Source organism: Oncorhynchus clarkii, chromosome 33 (assembly GCF_045791955.1).
Source record: "Oncorhynchus clarkii lewisi isolate Uvic-CL-2024 chromosome 33, UVic_Ocla_1.0, whole genome shotgun sequence".
Classification (NCBI taxonomy): domain Eukaryota; kingdom Metazoa; phylum Chordata; class Actinopteri; order Salmoniformes; family Salmonidae; genus Oncorhynchus; species Oncorhynchus clarkii.
In genome coordinates, this window is record NC_092179.1 from 30814564 (window position 1) to 30834413 (window position 19850).

General features: G+C 43.1%; 1 protein-coding gene across 1 annotated transcript in view; it reads right to left on the bottom strand.

The window, feature by feature from the left end:
- Positions 1-19850, bottom strand: part of LOC139393337 (serine/threonine-protein kinase WNK1-like) — a 212444-nt gene that overhangs the window by 60134 nt on the left and 132460 nt on the right. Inside the window, exons 6-9 of the mRNA XM_071141971.1 lie at positions 16059-16147; positions 6564-6783; positions 6077-6356; positions 3739-3932 (exon numbers count right to left, since the gene is read on the bottom strand). Coding sequence (XP_070998072.1) covers positions 3739-3932; positions 6077-6356; positions 6564-6783; positions 16059-16147 — 783 coding nt within the window. The remainder of the gene's footprint in view (positions 1-3738; positions 3933-6076; positions 6357-6563; positions 6784-16058; positions 16148-19850) is intronic.

Here is a 19850-nt window from a genome sequence, read left to right on the forward strand (position 1 = left end):
TTACAGTCTAGTGAAGCCTACTGGTTACTGGTTACAGTCTAGTGAAGCCTACTGGTTACTGGTTACAGTCTAGTGTACTGGTTACTGGTTACAGTCTAGTGAAGCCTACTGGTTACAGTCTAGTGAAGCCTACTGGTTACTGGTTACAGGCTAGTGAAGCCTACTGGTTACTGGTTACAGGCTAGTGAAGCCTACTGGTTACTGGTTACAGTCTAGTGAAGCCTACTGGTTACTGGTTACAGTCTAGTGAAGCCTACTGGATACTGATTACAGTCTAGTGAAGCCTACTGGTTACTGGTTATAGTCTAGTGAAGCCTACTGGTTATAGTCTAGTGAAGCCTACTGGTTACTGGTTATAGACTAGTGAAGCCTACTGGTTATTGTGCCTCTGGCTATAAGATAGCAGAGGATACTATTAAAAGGCAAGGCCCAGCACAGGGCTTTCAAGAGATGAAGGGCTATGAACTCATTCTCAAAGTAAATCACAGCTTTGTTGATGGAACCTTCCAGAACTGAATTCTGTTGCAGCCCAGGAATAATAGCTGGTAGAACTCGTGAAAACATTGTTTACATCCAATGAGATGTTTAACAGGTCAACATAGCACAGCGGTTAAAAGGGATTTACTAAAAAGAAGTGATGTGATTTATATCACACAGGGAACCAATAACATTTGATGATAACACACAATAAATAAATTGACAAAGAGGAAAATAATCTCAAATGACACAAAACTTAAAAACCCAACAGTAGTGGAGCAGACTGCATCGACACACCAATCAATCCCATCTTTCAGTATGAAAAACACACGTAAGAATGGACTGCAAAATATGTCCACAAGCCTTTTTCAGGTTGGGTTTTATTGATATACAGCTGTGTTGTTTCCTATTCAGATGTCAAAATAGCAGCAGCTAGGCATCGTTTCAAGGTCAAATATGTCATTTAGGACCAATGGCAATATCATTTTAACACTTCTACCACTATCATTCAGCAGATTGATTCACTTTAAAGTAATGGCACTTGATGGTCAAATAAAACCAAACAATGGTAAAATGATTGCAGAATTTAAAGTGGCTGTGGTTGTCATGCCCCAATAACTTTTTATGCAAGCTTACCAAAGACCACACACACACACACACACACACACACACACACACACACACACACACACGGTGGAATTAATGTGTAATCCACGTTGAATGCAAATAATTCTTGATAAACTTGAACAGCTTGGAAATCTCAATCTAACATATGCCATCGGGTGTATGGTTTGTGGTGTATGGTTTGTGGTGTATGGTAAAGCTCCATAGCTTTAGGAAGGTGAGCTATAATTCACTGACACTATGGAGATGGCCGAGTCGGCTCCAGTAACAAGGCTTGTGATTCAGTGTGTCTGACACTGATGAGTGATGGCTGGCTGAGGTGACTGCCAGTGTGCCAGACAGAGAGCCTAAAAACACCAGCATGGCACCTCTAAAATAAACCGTATGGGATTGATGGAGGCCCTGACAGCTTGCACAGCTAACTGCCTAATATCTATACAAACACCACAAATAATGAGAAATAACAACATGAGTACTATGAATAATATGTACCATAAATGATTGGTTGGGATTGGGGGGTGATGGGTTGGGGGAGGGGGGGAACAGGGTACTGTACTAGAACGAGATGCATGGGATAACTGAGGATGCAGCAATGTGGAAGGTATGAGGGGGAAAAAGGAATCAAACGCAAAGCATGGAGTTTGTTTACTTCTGAGTGACTTTGGTTTCTCCAACATGCATCATTCTGTTCAGAAATGCTAATCAAACCAACTGACATTGGGCAAAACAACAGTTCAATTCATTAAAACTAAAGGAAATGTAGAAGACACAACTGACCAAACTGTACTCCTGGAACTAAAACACACAGAGTAACTGATTTCAGACACTTGCAGCTGTTCTCACTTTTGGGCAGATTAAAGGCTAGTTAATTCTGGTACTTACCTGTAAGTCACTGACTGAAGACCCAAGAGCATGACTGGAGCTTCTAACCTATGGGATGGTCTTCATATACTCTACATCTGTCTAAACCCTTTAGGATGGTGTTAATTAGACATCTGTCTAAACCCTTTAGGATGGTGTTAATTAGACATCTGTCTAAACCCTTTAGGGTGGTGTTAATTAGACATCTGTCTAAACCCTTTAGGGTGGTGTTAATTAGACATCTGTCTAAACCCTTTAGGATGGTGTTAATTAGACATCTGTCTAAACCCTTTAGGATGGTGTTAATTAGACATCTGTCTAAACCCTTTAGGATGGTGTTAATTAGACATCTGTCTAAACCCTTTAGGATGGTGTTAATTAGACATCTGTCTAAACCCTTTAGGATGGTGTTAATTAGACATCTGTCTAAACCCTTTAGGGTGGTGTTAATTAGACATCTGTCTAAACCCTTTAGGATGGTGTTAATTAGACATCTGTCTAAACCCTTTAGGGTGGTGTTAATTAGACATCTGTCTAAACCCTTTAGGGTGGTGTTAATTAGACATCTGTCTAAACCCTTTAGGGTGGTGTGAGACATCTGTCTAAACCCTTTAGGGTGGTGTGAGACATCTTTCTAAATCCTTTAGGATAGAACATGGCACATGGGTTCTAGAAAATAGGTTTTAGACTTGACCTTTAGGGGAGGCCGTGGGGTTAAGCTCTGTTAGTGGAGACAGACCTACGGAGCAGGAAGGGCAGCTCATTTGTGACTAGGCTATACATTTTGGGTGTAGATTAACATATTGGTTTGTCCTTCCTTAATTTGTGTGTTTTGGGTGTAGATCAACCGTTGTCTTGTGTGACTATTTGTTTGGGACTCCTTTATTTGTGTGATTTGGGCGTTGCTCAATCGTCTTGTGTGACTATTTGTTTGGGATTCCTTAGTGTGTTTTGGGCGTAGCTCAATCGTCTTGTGTGACTGTGTTTGGGATTCCTTAAATTAGTTCATTTTTCTGGGTCTTCGGTTTTAACTTTTAATCAAAAAATGCTCTGGTATTGTTTTATGACTAAAAGCTATACCTGTTCCTGTCCTATTCCTTGTATTAGCTTGACTGGAAACATGAGAGCATATTAAAAGACTGAATTAACAGCCAGTTTAATATTTGATATTCTATAAAGGCCCTATTCCTCCCAATACACTGAAGAATACTGTTCCAGACATTGGTTTGGGAGTCTCTTGGCAAACAGCAAGACCATCAGCGTTACTGTTGAAAGAGGAACTGTAAAACCTGACCTCTGGTTCTCTCTGAAAATTGACACTGAGTTTGTCATTTATTCATTACTGAATAAGTGGGTTAAAACGCAGCTGCTGGTCCACCACTGCGGTACCAAGAAGACCGAAATGTCAAACTGAAGAACTCGTGGGACTACAGTAGGCTGATGTCAGACAGTCTCTGCTGTAATGGCAACTCCTCTTATAATTGTCATGATTAGTGTAACAACGACCATAGGAGTTGGCAAGACAGCACAAACAGATGTGGGATTATAAAGGACTACAGGACAAACCTGACAGAGAGGGCAGCCGGGAAGGAAGAAGGTTGCTCCATTTCAAAGACTGAGAACCTCTTCATCTCAAAAGGGAACTGGCTCCAAATCCAGTCTTCAGACATCACCTTCATGCATATTACAACTACAAACTCCACTGAAATTCACTTCACTTCTGCCTTCCTAAGAACTACAAAAAATATATAAGAATCCCTCCGACTCGTGACTTACCATGTTCTGCTGTTGGTAGGCATTGAGCTGCTGCTGTTGTTGCTGCAGCTGGGGGGAAGGGGAGGGGGAGGGGGCCTGGGTTTGGCCCTGCTGCTGCTGGGTGGCAGGGATGTTGCTATAGGACATGGTCAGCTGGCCCAGATGGGACTCAGAGAACACGGACGAACCCTGGCCGTTGTCCACCGCTCCGTCAGCTGTAGGTGGAAGGGACAAGAACCCACACAGTGACCAGATGAGAAAGGAGGGGAGAGGGAGGGAGAGAGAGTTGGAAACACACACACTACCGTTATATATATATATATATGAATGAGAGCGAGAGAGAGCGAGCAAGAAATCCAGATCAAGCGAGCCATTGAGAGATATACAGTGCCTTGCGAAAGTATTCGCCCCCCTTGAACTTTGCGACCTTTTGCCACATTTCAGGCTTCAAACATAAAGATATAAAACTGTATTTTTTTGTGAAGAATCAACAACAAGTGGGACACAATCATGAAGTGGAACAACATTTATTGGATATTTCTAACTTTTTTAACAAATCAAAAACTGAAAAATTGGGCGTGCAAAATTATTCAGCCCCCTTAAGTTAATACTTTGTAGCGCCACCTTTTGCTGCGATTACAGCTGTAAGTCGCTTGGGGTATGTCTCTATCAGTTTTGCACATCGAGAGACTGACATTTTTTCCCATTCCTCCTTGTAAAACAGCTCGAGCTAAGTGAGGTTGGATGGAGAGCATTTGTGAACAGCTCAAGGGGGCCGAATACTTTCGCAAGGCACTGTACAATATCAACTACATTGTATTCCAGATTTACAGTGCATTCGGAAAGTATTCAGACCCTTTGAATTGTTCTACTTTTATTTTTTACATAACAGACTTATTTTAAAATTGAGTAAATAGTTTTTTCCCCCTCAATGTACACACAATACCCCATAGTGACAAAGCAAAAAAAAGACAAATATCACATTTACATAAGTATCCAGACCCTTTGGTAGCGATTACAGCCTCAGGTCTTCTTGGGTATGACGCTACATTATTGGCACACCTGTATTTGGGGAGTTTCTCCCATTCTTCTCGGCAGATCCTCTCAAGCTCTGTCAGGTTGGAGGGGGAGCGTCACTACATAGCTATTTTCAGGTCTCTCCAGAGAAGTTAGATTGGGTTCAAGTCTGGGCTCTGGCTGGGCCACCCAAGGACATTGAGACTTGTCCCGAAGCCACTCCTACATTGTCTTGACTGTGTGCTTAGAGTCGTTGTCCTGTTGAAAGGTGAACCTTCACCCCAGTCTGAGGTCTTGAGCGCTCCGGAGCAGGTTTTCATCAAGGATCTCTCTGTACTTTGCTCCGTTCATCTTTCCCTTGATCCAGACTAGTCTCCCAGTCCCTGGCGCTGAAAAACATTCTCACAGCATGATGTTGCCACAACCATGCTTCACCGCAGGGATGGTATTGGCCAGGTGATGAGCAGTGCCTGGTTTCCTCCAGACGTGACGCTTGGCATTCAATTAAATTGTTTCTCATTGTCTGAGAGTCCTTTAGGTGCCTTTTTGGCAAACTCCAAGCAGGTGTCAAGTGCCTTTTGCTGAGGAGTGGCTTCTGTCTGGCCACAACCACAAAGGCCTGATTGGTGGAGTGCTGCAGAGAAGGTTGTCCTTCTGGAAGGTTCTCCCATCTCCACAGAGGAACTCTGGAGCCCTGTCAGAGTGACCATCGGGTTCTTGGTCACCTCCCTGACCAAGGCCCTTCTCCCCTGATTGCTCAGTTTGGACGGGCGGCCAGCTCTAGTCTTGGTGATGCCAAACTTCTTCCATTTAAAAATGATGGAGGCCACTGATGGATGCCACTTCCCCAGATCTGTGCCTCAACACAATCCTGTCTTGGAGCTCTATGGACAATTCCTTTGACCTTATGGCTGTTTTTTTCTCTCTAACATGCACTGTCAACTGTGGGACCTTATATAGACAGGTGTGTGCCTTTCCAAATCATGTCCAATCAATTGAATTTACCACAGGTGGACTCCGATCAAGTTGTAGAAACATCAAGGATGATCAATGGAAACAGGATGCACCTGAGCTCAATTTCGAGTCTCATACCAACGGGTCTGAATACTTATGTAAAAAAGGTTTTGTTTACATTTTTTAAATAAATTAGCAAAAAAATGTATAAAATCCTCTTCCACTTTGTTATTATGGGGTATTGCGGGTAGATTGATTTCTTATATGTTTAATACATTTTTGAATTAAGGCTGTAACATAACAAAATCTGAAGGGGTCTGAATACTTTTCCGAATGCACTGTAAATAAACCCCATCTCTGAGTGAGACGCTGTGCCTAGTCCACATACATGTCATGGAGATGTTGGCCTGTTGGTACTGCTGCTGGTCCATCTCTGGGTCCTCCTTCTCAGTCTGGGCTATAGGGGGCTGGGGGTGTAACTGACTCTGCTGGGGGGATCTGAGGGCCTCTGCTGCCTGTAGGGTATACTGCTGCTTCTGATTCCTCTTCTCCAACTCCTCTCTGACCAGCTGCCTCTGTTCTCTCTTCTTTTGGATCAGAGACACTCGGTCTTTGATGGCCTTGGCCATCGTCTTGTGGTCTCCCTCGCACACATAGCCAGACTCGACCTGTTGGGACAGGAGAAGGAACAACCATGACTAGTCCATCTTGTTTTGACAGTCGCCACAACATCTCTCTCAGTGACAAGCTTCTACACCTCTACCCAGCCACCGTTTTCATCGATGTTGCAGTTCTGTTTTTAAAATCACCAGATCAATTACTTATAACAAAAATACATGGTATCAATCGATCCACCGTCCAACAATAAACCGTACCATTTCCTGTGCCACATCTTCGGGGAAGTCCTTGTTGAGGTCGAAGGAGAACTCGATGGCTTCGTTGTCCTTGTACTTTCCCTTCAGCTTCTTGACGTCTTCTATCCTCAGCCACAGTTTGATAGCGATCATCTCCCCATCGTCCTCCTCGGCTAGCTCCACACGCACACCAGTCTCCTCCTGGAAGAACGCATGGCTCAGCAGGATCTTAATGACATATCTGTAGCAGTGGAGGAGGAGGGATGGGGGAAGAGAGAGGGAGAAGAGAGGGGGACAATAGAGAGAGGGGGAGAAGAGAGAGAGGGGAAGAGAGAGGGGGAGAAGAGAGAAAGAAGGGAAGAGAGGGGGGGAAGAGAGAAAGAAGGGAAGAGAGGGGGAGATTGATGGTAGAGTTTAGCATTAAGACCAAAACAGGTTTTATTACATTCAATAAGTTCTGCATGGTGCATGATTAACCTATTAGCCTATTTACAGAGGACATTACACAACTCTGTGTGGGCTGGCCTAAAGGACTGCAATAGAGCTGTGTGCTGACATCCAGTACTATGGCTTAATATCCTATAATAACTACATATATTTACAATCCATAAATTATATCCCATATTAACTATGTACAGTCGTGGCCAAAAGTTTTGAGAATGACACAAATATAAATTCTCACAAAATTTGCTGCTTCAGTGTCTTTAGATATTTTTTGTCAGATGTTACTGAAGTATAATTACAAGCATTTCATAAGTGTCAAAGGCTTTTATTGACAATTACATGAAGTTGATGCAAAGAGTCAATATTTGCAGTGTTGACCCTTCTTTTTCAAGGCCTCTGCAATCCACCCTGGCATGCTGTCAATTAACTTCTGGGCCACATCCTGACTGATGGCAGCCCATTCTTGCATAATCAATGCTTGGAGTTTGTCAGAATTTGTGGGTTTTTGTTTGTCCACCCGCCTCTTGAGGATTGACCACAAGTTCTTAATGGGATTAAGGTCTGGGGAGTTTCCTGGCCATGGACCCAAAATATCGATGTTTTGTTCCCCGAGCCACTTAGTTATCACTTTTGCCTTATTGCAAGGTGCTCCATCATGCTGGAAAGGCATTGTTCATCACCAAACTGTTCCTGGATGGTTGGGAGGAGCTGCTCTCGGAGGATGTGTTGGTACCATTCTTTATTCATGGCTGTGTTCTTAGGCAAAATTGTGAGTGAGCCCACTCCCTTTGCTAAGAAGCAACCCCACACATGAATGGTCTCAGGATGCTTTACTGTTGGCATGACACAGGACTGATGGTAGCGCTCACCTTGTCTTCTCCAGACAAGCTTTTTTCCGGAAGCCCCAAACAATTGGAAAAGGGGATTCATCAGAGAAAATTACTTTACCCCAGTCCTCAGCAGTCCAATCCCTGTACCTTTTGCAGAATATCAGTCTGTCCCTGATGTTTTTCCTGAAGAGAAGTGGCTTCTTTGCTGCCCTTCTTGACACCAGGCCATCCTCCAAAAATCTGTGTTTCACTGTGCGTGCAGATGCACTCCCAGCTGCCTGCTGCCATTCCTGAGCAAGCTCTGTACTGGTGGTGCCCGATCCCGCAGTTGAATCAACTTTAGGAGATGGTCCTGGCGCTTGCTGGTGGTGCCCCGATCCCGCAGCTGAACACGGCACGTGTTTCCTTGCAGGTAACCATGGTTGACAGAGGAAGAACAATGATTCCAAGCACTACCCTCCTTTTGAAGCTTCCAGTCTGTTATTCGAACTCAATCAGCATGACAGAGTGATCTTTAGCCTTGTCCTCGTCAACACTCACACCTGTATTAACAAAATAATCACTGACATGTCAGCTGGTCATTTTGTGGCAGGGCTGAAATGCAGTGGAAATGTTTTTTGGGGATTCAGTTAATTTGCATGGCAAAGAGGGACTTGGCAATTAATTGCAATTCATCTGATCACTCTTCATAACATTCTGGAGTATATGCAAATTGCCATCATACAAACTGAGGCAGCAGACTTTGTGAAAATTAATATTTGTGTCATTCAAAACTTTTGGCCACGACTGTATATTTACTATCCATAAGTTATATCCCATATTAACCATGTATATTTACTATCAATAATTGATATCCTATAATAACCATGTATATTTACTATCCATAATTGATATCCTATAATAACCATGTATATTTACAATCCATAATTGATATCCTATAATAACCATGTATATTTACAATCCATAATTGATATCCTATAATAACCATGTATATTTACAATCCATAAATGATATCCTATAATAACCATGTATATTTACAATCCATAATTGATATCCTATAATAACCATGTATATTTACAATCCATAATTGATATCCTATAATAACTAGGTATATTTACTATCCATAATTGATATCCTATAATAACTAGGTATATTTACTATCCATGACTCAGACAAAAGGCATAATTGAAGGCTCAATGTTACCTCTCAGGACATCTTATCATGTGAGGCTCAGCTGGTAAGTGTGTCACGTTCTGACCTTAGTTCTGTTATTATATGTTTGTTTTAGTATGGTCAGGGCGTGAGTTGGGTGGGCAGTCTGTTTGTTTTTCTATGTTGGTTTTTGAGTTTGGCCTAGTATGGTTCTCAATCAGAGGCAGCTGTCAATTGTTGTCCCTGATTGAGAATCATTCTTAGGTAGCCTTCACTTTTGGGCTGTGAGTGTTTGGTCCACACGGTACTGTTTTCGGTTTTGTATATTCACGGCATCGTTTGTTGTTTTGTTCCAGTGTTCTATAGTCTTTATTAAAATGCATTACGGGCACTTACCACCCTGCGTTTTGGTCCTCCGATCCTCCATACTACTCCTCTTCGTCAGAAGAGTGTGTGTACAATGTGTGTGTAAGTGTCTTTGGATAAATGTGCATGTCTGCTAAGTTCATTATTATATTACAGTGATGTTTAATGCATGACTGAGTAGAATACATGTGCAGCACAGGGTGAGCCAGCGACAGCTAACATGGTAAACAACTACAGGAGCTCTCTCACACACACACACGTTGGATTCTTTCCGACACACAAAAACATGTCAGTTCATCGATGAATGCAGTGTTTACACCCCCAGTAAGGTGATGGATCATCAGGCCTCTCTGTAAATGTAAAGTAGGCCGGCTAGGCACCAACAAAACTAATCAAATGAAATGTTATTTGTCACATGGTAAACAACAGGGTGTAGACGAACCGTGAAATGCTGACTGACAGGTCTTCCCAACAATGTAGAGAAAAATAGAAAGATAATAACACCAGGAATAAATACACAATGAGTAACACTGAGTTGATGTGCCGGGGTACGAGGTAATAACTTGGCTATATACACGAGGTACCAGTACTGAGTTGATGTGCAGGGGTACGAGGTAATAACTTGACTATATACACGAGGTACCAGTACTGAGTTGATGTGCAGGGGTACGAGGTAATAACTTGACTATATACACGAGGTACCAGTACTGAGTTGATGTGCAGGGGTACGAGGTAATAACTTGACTATATACACGGGGTACCAGTACTGAGTTGATGTGCAGGGGTACGAGGTAATAACTTGACTATATACACGGGGTACCAGTACTGAGTTGATGTGCAGGGGTACGAGGTAATAACTTGGCTATATACACAGGGTACCAGTACTGAGTTGATGTGCAGGGGTACGAGGTAATAACTTGACTATATACACGGGGTACCAGTACTGAGTTGATGTGCCGGGGTGCGAGGTAATAACTTGACTATATACACGAGGTACCAGTACTGAGTTGATGTGCAGGGGTACGAGGTAATAACTTGACTATATACACGAGGTACCAGTACTGAGTTGATGTGCAGGGGTACGAGGTAATAACTTGACTATATACACGAGGTACCAGTACTGAGTTGATGTGCAGGGGTACGAGGTAATAACTTGACTATATACACGAGGTACCAGTACTGAGTTGATGTGCAGGGGTACGAGGTAATAACTTGACTATATACACACGAGGTACCAGTACTGAGTTGATGTGCAGGGGTACGAGGTAATAACTTGACTATATACACGAGGTACCAGTACTGAGTTGATGTGCAGGGGTACGAGGTAATAACTTGACTATATACACGAGGTACCAGTACTGAGTTGATGTGCAGGGGTACGAGGTAATAACTTGACTATATACATGGGGTACCAGTACTGAGTTGATGTGCAGGGGTACGAGGTAATAACTTGACTATATACACGAGGTACCAGTACTGAGTTGATGTGCAGGGGTACGAGGTAATAACTTGACTATATACATGGGGTACCAGTACTGAGTTGATGTGCAGGGGTACGAGGTAATAACTTGACTATATACACGAGGTACCAGTACTGAGTTGATGTGCAGGGGTACGAGGTAATAACTTGACTATATACATGGGGTACCAGTACTGAGTTGATGTGCAGGGGTACGAGGTAATAACTTGACTATATACACGGGGTACCAGTACTGAGTTGATGTGCAGGGGTACGAGGTAATAACTTGACTATATACACGAGGTACCAGTACTGAGTTGATGTGCTGGGGTACGAGGTAATAACTTGACTATATACACGAGGTACCAGTACTGAGTTGATGTGCAGGGGTACGAGGTAATAACTTGACTATATACACGAGGTACCAGTACTGAGTTGATGTGCAGGGGTACGAGGTAATAACTTGACTATATACACGAGGTACCAGTACTGAGTTGATGTGCTGGGGTACGAGGTAATAACTTGACTATATACACGGGGTACCAGTACTGAGTTGATGTGCAGGGGTACGAGGTAATAACTTGACTATATACACGGGGTACCAGTACTGAGTTGATGTGCAGGGGTACGAGGTAATAACTTGGCTATATACACGAGGTACCAGTACTGAGTTGATGTGCTGGGGTACGAGGTAATAACTTGACTATATACATGGGGTACCAGTACTGAGTTGATGTGCAGGGGTACGAGGTAATAACTTGACTATATACACGGGGTACCAGTACTGAGTTGATGTGCAGGGGTACGAGGTAATAACTTGACTATATACACGAGGTACCAGTACTGAGTTGATGTGCAGGGGTACGAGGTAATAACTTGACTATATACATGGGGTACCAGTACTGAGTTGATGTGCAGGGGTACGAGGTAATAACTTGGCTATATACACAGGGTACCAGTACTGAGTTGATGTGCAGGGGTACGAGGTAATAACTTGACTATATACACAGGGTACCAGTACTGAGTTGATGTGCAGGGGTACGAGGTAATAACTTGACTATATACACAGGGTACCAGTACTGAGTTGATGTGCTGGGGTACAAGGTATTTGAAGTAGATATGGACATATAGGTAGGGATAAAATGACTAGGAAACAGGATAGATAATAAACAGTAGCAGCAGTGTATGTGGGGCGGCGGGTAGCCTATCGGTTAGAGCGTTGGACTAGTGACCGAAAAGTTGCAAGATCGAATCCCCGAGCTGACAAGGTAAAAATCTGTCGTTCTGCCCCTGAACAGTTGCCTAGTTAAATAAAGGTTAAAATTAAAAAATTATGTTATGAGCCAAAAGAGTTCGTGCAAAGGGGCGTCGACCAAATTGCTACCTGGACTGTCTGCATGAATTATTTAGTATTCTTATGGTTTGGGGGTAGAAGGGGTCCTGTTGGTTCCAGACTTGGTGCACTGGTACCGCTTGCTGTGCAGTAGCAGAGAGAACAGTATAGGACTTGGGTGGCTGGAGTCGGACAATTTTTAGGGCCTTCCTCTGACACGGCCTGGTATAGAGGTCCTGGATGGCAGGGAGCTCGGCCCCAGTGATGTACTGGCTCGTATGCATTACCCTCTGTAGAGCACTGCCCTCTGTAGAGCACTGCCCTCTGTAGAGCACTGCCCTCTGTAGAGCACTGCCCTCTGTAGAGCACTGCCCTCTGTAGAGCACTACCCTCTGTAGAGCACTACCATCTGTAGTGTCTTGCAGTCGAATGCCAAGCAGTTGCCATAACAAGCGGTGATGCAGCCAGTCAAGATGCTCTCAATGGTTTAATCTGTAAAACTTTGAGGATCTGAGGGCCAATGCCAGATCTTTTCAGCCTTCTGGAGGGGGAAGAGGCGTTGACGTGCCTTCTTCACAACTGTGTTGGTGTGTGTACCATGTTAATTCCTTAGTGATGTGGACATTGAGGAACTTGAAGCTCTCGACCTGCTCCACTACAGCCCCGTCGATATGGATGGGGCCGTGCTCAGCCCCCCGTTTACTGTCGTCCATGATCAGCTCTTTTGTCTTGCTGACATTGAGGGAAAAAGGGTTGTTGTCCTGGCACCACACTGCCAGGTCATTGACCACCATTGGCTGTCTCATCGTTGTTGGTGATCAGGCCTACCACTGTCGTGTCATCAACAAATGTAATGATGGTATTGCGCGGCCACGCAGTCGTGGGCGAACAGGGAGTACAGGAGGGGACTAAGCATGTACCCTGTGTTGAGGGTCAGCGTTGCGGATGTGTTGTTGCCTTCCCTCACCACCTTTGGCGGCCCGTCAGGAAGTCCAGGATCCAGTTACAGAGGGAGGTGTTCAGTCCTAATGTCCTGAGCTAGGAGGGCACTGTGGTGTTGAACGCTGAGCTGTAGTCAATGAACAACACTCTCACATAGGTGTTCCTCTTATCCAGGCGGGAGAGTGCCGTGTGGAGTGCAATAGAGATTGCGTCATCTGAACATCTGTTGGGTCAGTACGCGAATTGGAGAGGGTCCAGAGTGTCTGGGATGATGGTGTTGATGTGAGCCATGACTTCCACAGTATTTCATGACTACAGATGGCTACAGGGCTGCCAAGTGTCTGACATGTCACAAAGAACAGGATAAGATAATCCCATGACTGTTACAGGTGGCTAACACACTGTAGGCACCACTGGGTCCACACAGTGAATGCTCTAGTGCAGGGCTCTCCGACCCTGCGCCTGGAGAGCTACCCTCCTGTAGGTTTTCACTCCCACCCCAGTTGTAACTAACCTGACTCAGCTTATCAACAAGCTAATTATTATTAGAATCAGTTGCGCTAGATTAGGGTTGGCGTGAAAACCTACAGGACGCTAGCTCTCCAGGAACAGGGTTGGAGTGAAAACCTACAGGACGCTAGCTCTCCAGTAACAGGGTTGGAGAGAAAACCTACAGGACGATAGCTCTCCAGGAACAGGGTTGGAGAGAAAACCTACAGGACGCTAGCTCTCCAGGAACAGGGTTGGAGTGAAAACCTACAGGACGCTAGCTCTCCAGGAACAGGGTTGGAGAGAAAACCTACAGGACGCTAGCTCTCCAGGAACAGGGTTGGAGTGAAAACCTACAGGACGCTAGCTCTCCAGGAACAGGGTTGGAGAGCCCTGCACTAGTGAGTCTAGTTTAAATAGCAAACATTCTATTATTGTTGAGACCGACCGCATAGTTAAGTCATACATTTCATGCATCGTTAAGTTAACCTCAATCATTAACCTGTCATTCTTCTGGTACTTTAGACAGAGCTGTATATAAATCAGTGTGAAAAAACAAGGCTAGAGTCTTGATAACAAACACCGTGAGAATGTCTGCACAGTATAGCCAGCCTTTCCATGCATCGTTGAGTTAACAAACCTCAACCATGCAACATTAGTTTCAAGTACCAGGATAATGACAAAGTGGGGGAAAACTAAAGGCTTTGGTTGAAATAGTAAACATACAAATGATGTTGTTAGACAACATAGTTTAAGTCAGTCTTTTTTTATCCATTGTTCTGTCTGAAACCTCAACCATGCATCATTAAGGACCCAGAGTGGGGGAAAAACATGGCTTGATTATACTTAGGCTAGTGGGAATAACATCCTACCACATATTAAAAGCTTTCCTGCACTTCTCTTTTCTCAAGGGTGTAGTTTGGTTGTTGTTGCAGGGTGTTGTATGATATGTCTATAATACAAAACACAGACTTTTATTAGAATGACAATAAAAGATACAGAGATGAATCCTACTAGTAGGAGACAGCAGAGATGTATTAATACAACTGGCGGCTTGGCTACTAAAAGCACATTTATGCACCGGGGATTTTACAATCTCCCAGTGTTCATGCATCGTTAAACAGTTCGCACCAGAGAAAGACAGCCAAGTCACCATCAGTCTTTCCACTGCATCATCAGTGAAACATCACACCGGGGTTTCATCTGACAACAAACGACCAAATATTGCTTGCTTTCCTCCCCCACATTTCATATTTCAATGTACTAATGCAAAATTGTTGCCCTTAGTTCAAGGACTGGACGGCCTTCATAGTGCAAACACAGTGCAGCATAGCAGAGGGATATATTGATTTGTCAGTTGTGTGTGAGACAGCAGTCTTTCCAGCTCTCACTCATTGACAAAATCATTCACTACTCAACTGGCCTCACGGAGTAAAGTTGACCTTCAAATGCAAACTTTAAAAAGACACCCAGTATATATCTTTCACATACTGAAACATTTCAGAAAAACTCAAGGATTGACACGTAGTTAAACATGAAGGCTGTAAATCTTCATGAGAGTGACAGTAAAACTGATGGACATTTCATAAAAACTTTACCAAAAAAAGTGTTCTTCAAAACAAGTCCGTTTGTTCCCCCTCTAGGTTCAGGGGTATTCAAGCTTTTTCAGTGGGGACCCCATTTTGTACAGTAGAATGTCAGGGGACCCCATTATTTTACCAATAATCTCTTGCCCCAAATCTAATGACAACCTTAAAAATCAACAAATAACCTTCAATTCATTGCATTGTCAACTCTTATCCAAATGAAAATAAACCAATAAATACATGTATTCCATACAACTGTATCTTTAAAATGATCTTTTCTCTAAAACTTTTGTTTCTTGCCCCATAAAATATTCAGTATTGTTAATTTGTATTTTATTTCGGTGACCCCACTTCAGTGTCACAACCCCGACTTTGAAGAATACTGCTCTAGGCAAAAACTGACATGTAGTCAAGGCAACCGTGAGTGACATTCATATTTAAACAGTGATGAGGGGTTTTGACAGACACAGGTAGTCGCCAGCTAGAGACCGTAATACAGATTCAGTTCCTCTTGTTTTGGTTCAACAGGAACAGAGAGTGGAAAAGGAAAACACTCTGTCCACAAACTGTGGGAGATTTATGTAGCGATTCAGAGTGGCAGTGTGTGTGTGGGGCCTGTTTGTAGGACTAAGTACTCAGGGAGAACTAAGCGGCAGGCTGGCCAAGGCCTTCAGGCCCTCAGACTCTGAACATCATGTGTGTGAATGACAGATGAAAGGACTAACAGCACCCCAAGGTGTGTGTTTATGTACAGTACACACACACACACACGCTCTCACACACACACACACACACACGCTCTCACACACACACACACACACACGCTCTCACACACACACACACACACTCTCACACACACACACACACACACACGCTCTCACACACACACGCGCTCTCACACACACCCTAGCTCACCTCTCATCTTTGTTCTGGCGGATGCATCCCTCGATGATTTCCTTCACTTCTGGTATGGCTACCTTGTCAAAGCTGGCCGGCTTGACTCCCTGTGGGGGCAGAAACACAGGAGAACATTAAATCAATGTGCCAGCTGAAGCATGAGGCCAACAGAGACCCCCATTTCACCTCATTATCGAGCAGGGGGGCATCTAGTGGAAAGATCAAGGCCAAGGAATCAAGAGAGAGAAACAGCGAGAGAGAGAGAGAGAGAGCGAAAAAGAGGGGGTCTCAGTTAAAAAACAACTTTCAATTCTGGTTGAGTGTAGCAGTGGGTAATTTTCCTTACGACAGAGACCATAAAGGGGTGTGTGTTGTGTGTTTTGTGGGCCCCAGTGAGCTCTAAACAGCCAGGGTAACCAGCCGTGTTGATTTAACTCAGGGAGTGTGTGGTGTGGCAGGCCTGAAGCTCTAGCTGAGACAGACTTGGAAGTCTGTCACCGGCTCAGCCCAATGTAGCCAAAGTCTGTCTCGAGACGCTTCAGTAAACCTGGGACCCGGGCATAACGGGATCAACATAGAAACATACATGTGCACACAACATGCGAGCCCCATTAGCCTACCATACAAACACGTTTTACTGGACAACATTGATCAAATCAGGAACAGCTGAGTGTCTTTCCCCTGAGATAAACATGTAAACAATCTGTCTCTCACAACTTGGTGACAAGTCTATTTTCAGACACCATTAGAACTCACACCAATACTTTTGCCATCCTTTCAGACGCAGATGGAAGCAGCATCTATAGAAAATAAAATACTAAAAGCTCATTTGATCCAAATCAGGTTCTAAGAGAGTCTTGAAACGCAGGACTTGAATAAAGTCCACATCAAGAGGATCCAGTTGTTGAGATGAATAAGTCCAGCCCAACATCAGGGCAGTGAGATTCAAGGTCATCCTCCTGATACCAAGTTGATCCATACAACCTGAACCCAAGGCAAGTCATCCTCCTGATACCAAGTTGATCCATACAACCTGGACCCAAGGCAAGTTGATCCATACAACCTGAACCCAAGGCAAGTCATCCTCCTGATACCAAGTTGATCCATACAACCTGGACCCAAGGCAAGTCATCCTCCTGATACCAAGTCATTTGTAAAAAAATAAAAAAAATACAAATTAGGATCCAATTAGCTAAAGCCATAACGCTAGCTAATCTTCCTGGAGTCCAACACCAATTAACAAGACATTACAAACAACCACAAAACAAGACTTCAAAACTTTCAACAAGTAGACAATTAAAATACCTGACAGGAAACACATTTAACATTCAGTTGACGCTTTCTATTTCATGTCCAGTCATATGGTCTACCACATTAGATGTTCTTTCTATTTCCTGTCCAGTCACATGGTCTATCGCATTAGATGTTCTTTCTATTTCCTGTCCAGTCACATGGTCTATCACATTAGATGTTCTTTCTATTTCCTGTCCAGTCACATGGTCTACCGCATTAGATGTTCTTTCTATTTCCTGTCCAGTCACATGGTCTACCACATTAGATGTTCTTTCTACCTCCTGTCCAATTATATGGTCTATCGCATTAGATGTTCTTTCTACCTCCTGTCCAGTCATATGGTCTACCACATTAGATGTTCTTTCTATTTCCTGTCCAGTCATATGGTCTATCACATTAGATGTTCTACCTCCTGTCCAGTCATATGGTCTATCACATTAGATGTTCTTTCTATTTCCTGTCCAGTCATATGGTCTATCACATTAGATGTTCTTTCTATTTCCTGTCCAGTCATATGGTCTATCACATTAGATGTTCTTTCTATTTCCTGTCCAGTCATATGGTCTATCACATTAGATGTTCTTTCTATTTCCTGTCCAGTCATATGGTCTATCACATTAGATGTTCTTTCTATTTCCTGTCCAGTCACATGGTCTACCACATTAGATGTTCTTTCTACCTCCTGTCCAGTCATATGGTCTATCACATTAGATGTTCTTTCTATTTCCTGTCCAGTCATATGGTCTACCACATTAGATGTTCTTTCTACCTCCTGTCCAGTCATATGGTCTATCACATTAGATGTTCTTTCTACTTCCTGTCCAGTCATATGGTCTATCACATTAGATGTTCTTTCTACTTCCTGTCCAGTCATATGGTCTATCACATTAGATGTTCTTTCTATTTCCTGTCCAGTCACATGGTCTATCACATTAGATGTTCTTTCTACCTCCTGTCCAGTCATATGGTCTATCACATTAGATGTTCTACCTCCTGTCCAGTCATATGGTCTATCACATTAGATGTTCTACCTCCTGTCCAGTCATATGGTCTACCACATTAGATGTTCTTTCTACTTCCTGTCCAGTCATATGGTCTATCACATTAGATGTTCTACCTCCTGTCCAGTCATATGGTCTATCACATTAGATGTTCTACCTCCTGTCCAGTCACATGGTCTATCACATTAGATGTTCTTTCTACCTCCTGTCCAGTCATATGGTCTATCACATTAGATGTTCTTTCTATTTCCTGTCCAGTCATATGGTCTATCACATTAGATGTTCTTTCTACCTCCTGTCCAGTCATATGGTCTACCACATTAGATGTTCTTTCTACTTCCTGTCCAGTCATATGGTCTATCACATTAGATGTTCTACCTCCTGTCCAGTCATATGGACTATCACATTAGATGTTCTACCTCCTGTCCAGTCACATGGTCTATCACATTAGATGTTCTTTCTACTTCCTGTCCAGTCATATGGTCTATCACATTAGATGTTCTTTCTACCTCCTGTCCAGTCATATGGTCTATCACATTAGATGTTCTTTCTACCTCCTGTCCAGTCATATGGTCTATCACATTAGATGTTCTACCTCCTGTCCAGTCATATGGTCTATCACATTAGATGTTCTACCTCCTGTCCAGTCATATGGTCTACCACATTAGATGTTCTTTCTACTTCCTGTCCAGTCATATGGTCTATCGCATTAGATGTTCTTTCTATTTCCTGTCCAGTCACATGGTCTATCGCATTAGATGTTCTTTCTACTTCCTGTCCAGTCACATGGTCTATCACATTAGATGTTCTTTCTACCTCCTGTTCAGTCATATGGTCTATCACATTAGATGTTCTTTCTACCTCCTGTCCAGTCATATGGTCTATCACATTAGATGTTCTTTCTACTTCCTGTCCAGTCACATGGTCTATCACATTAGATGTTATTTCTACCTCCTGTCCAGTCATATGGTCTATCACATTAGATGTTCTTTCTACCTCCTGTCCAGTCATATGGTCTATCACATTAGATGTTCTTTCTACCTCCTGTCCAGTCATATGGTCTACCACATTAGATGTTCTTTCTACTTCCTGTCCAGTCATATGGTCTATCACATTAGATGTTCTTTCTATTTCCTGTCCAGTCATATGGTCTATCACATTAGATGTTCTTTCTACCTCCTGTCCAGTCATATGGTCTATCACATTAGATGTTCTTTCTACCTCCTGTCCAGTCATATGGTCTATCACATTAGATGTTCTACCTCCTGTCCAGTCATATGGTCTATCACATTAGATGTTCTACCTCCTGTCCAGTCATATGGTCTATCACATTAGATGTTCTTTCTACCTCCTGTCCAGTCATATGGTCTATCACATTAGATGTTCTTTTATTTTTTTCTTGAAGGTGGATTTACTTTTTGCCTGATAAATATGGATTGGTAAAGAGTTCCATTCAGCTAGAAATATGGATTGGTAAAGAGTTCCATTCAGCTAGAAATATGGATTGGTAAAGAGT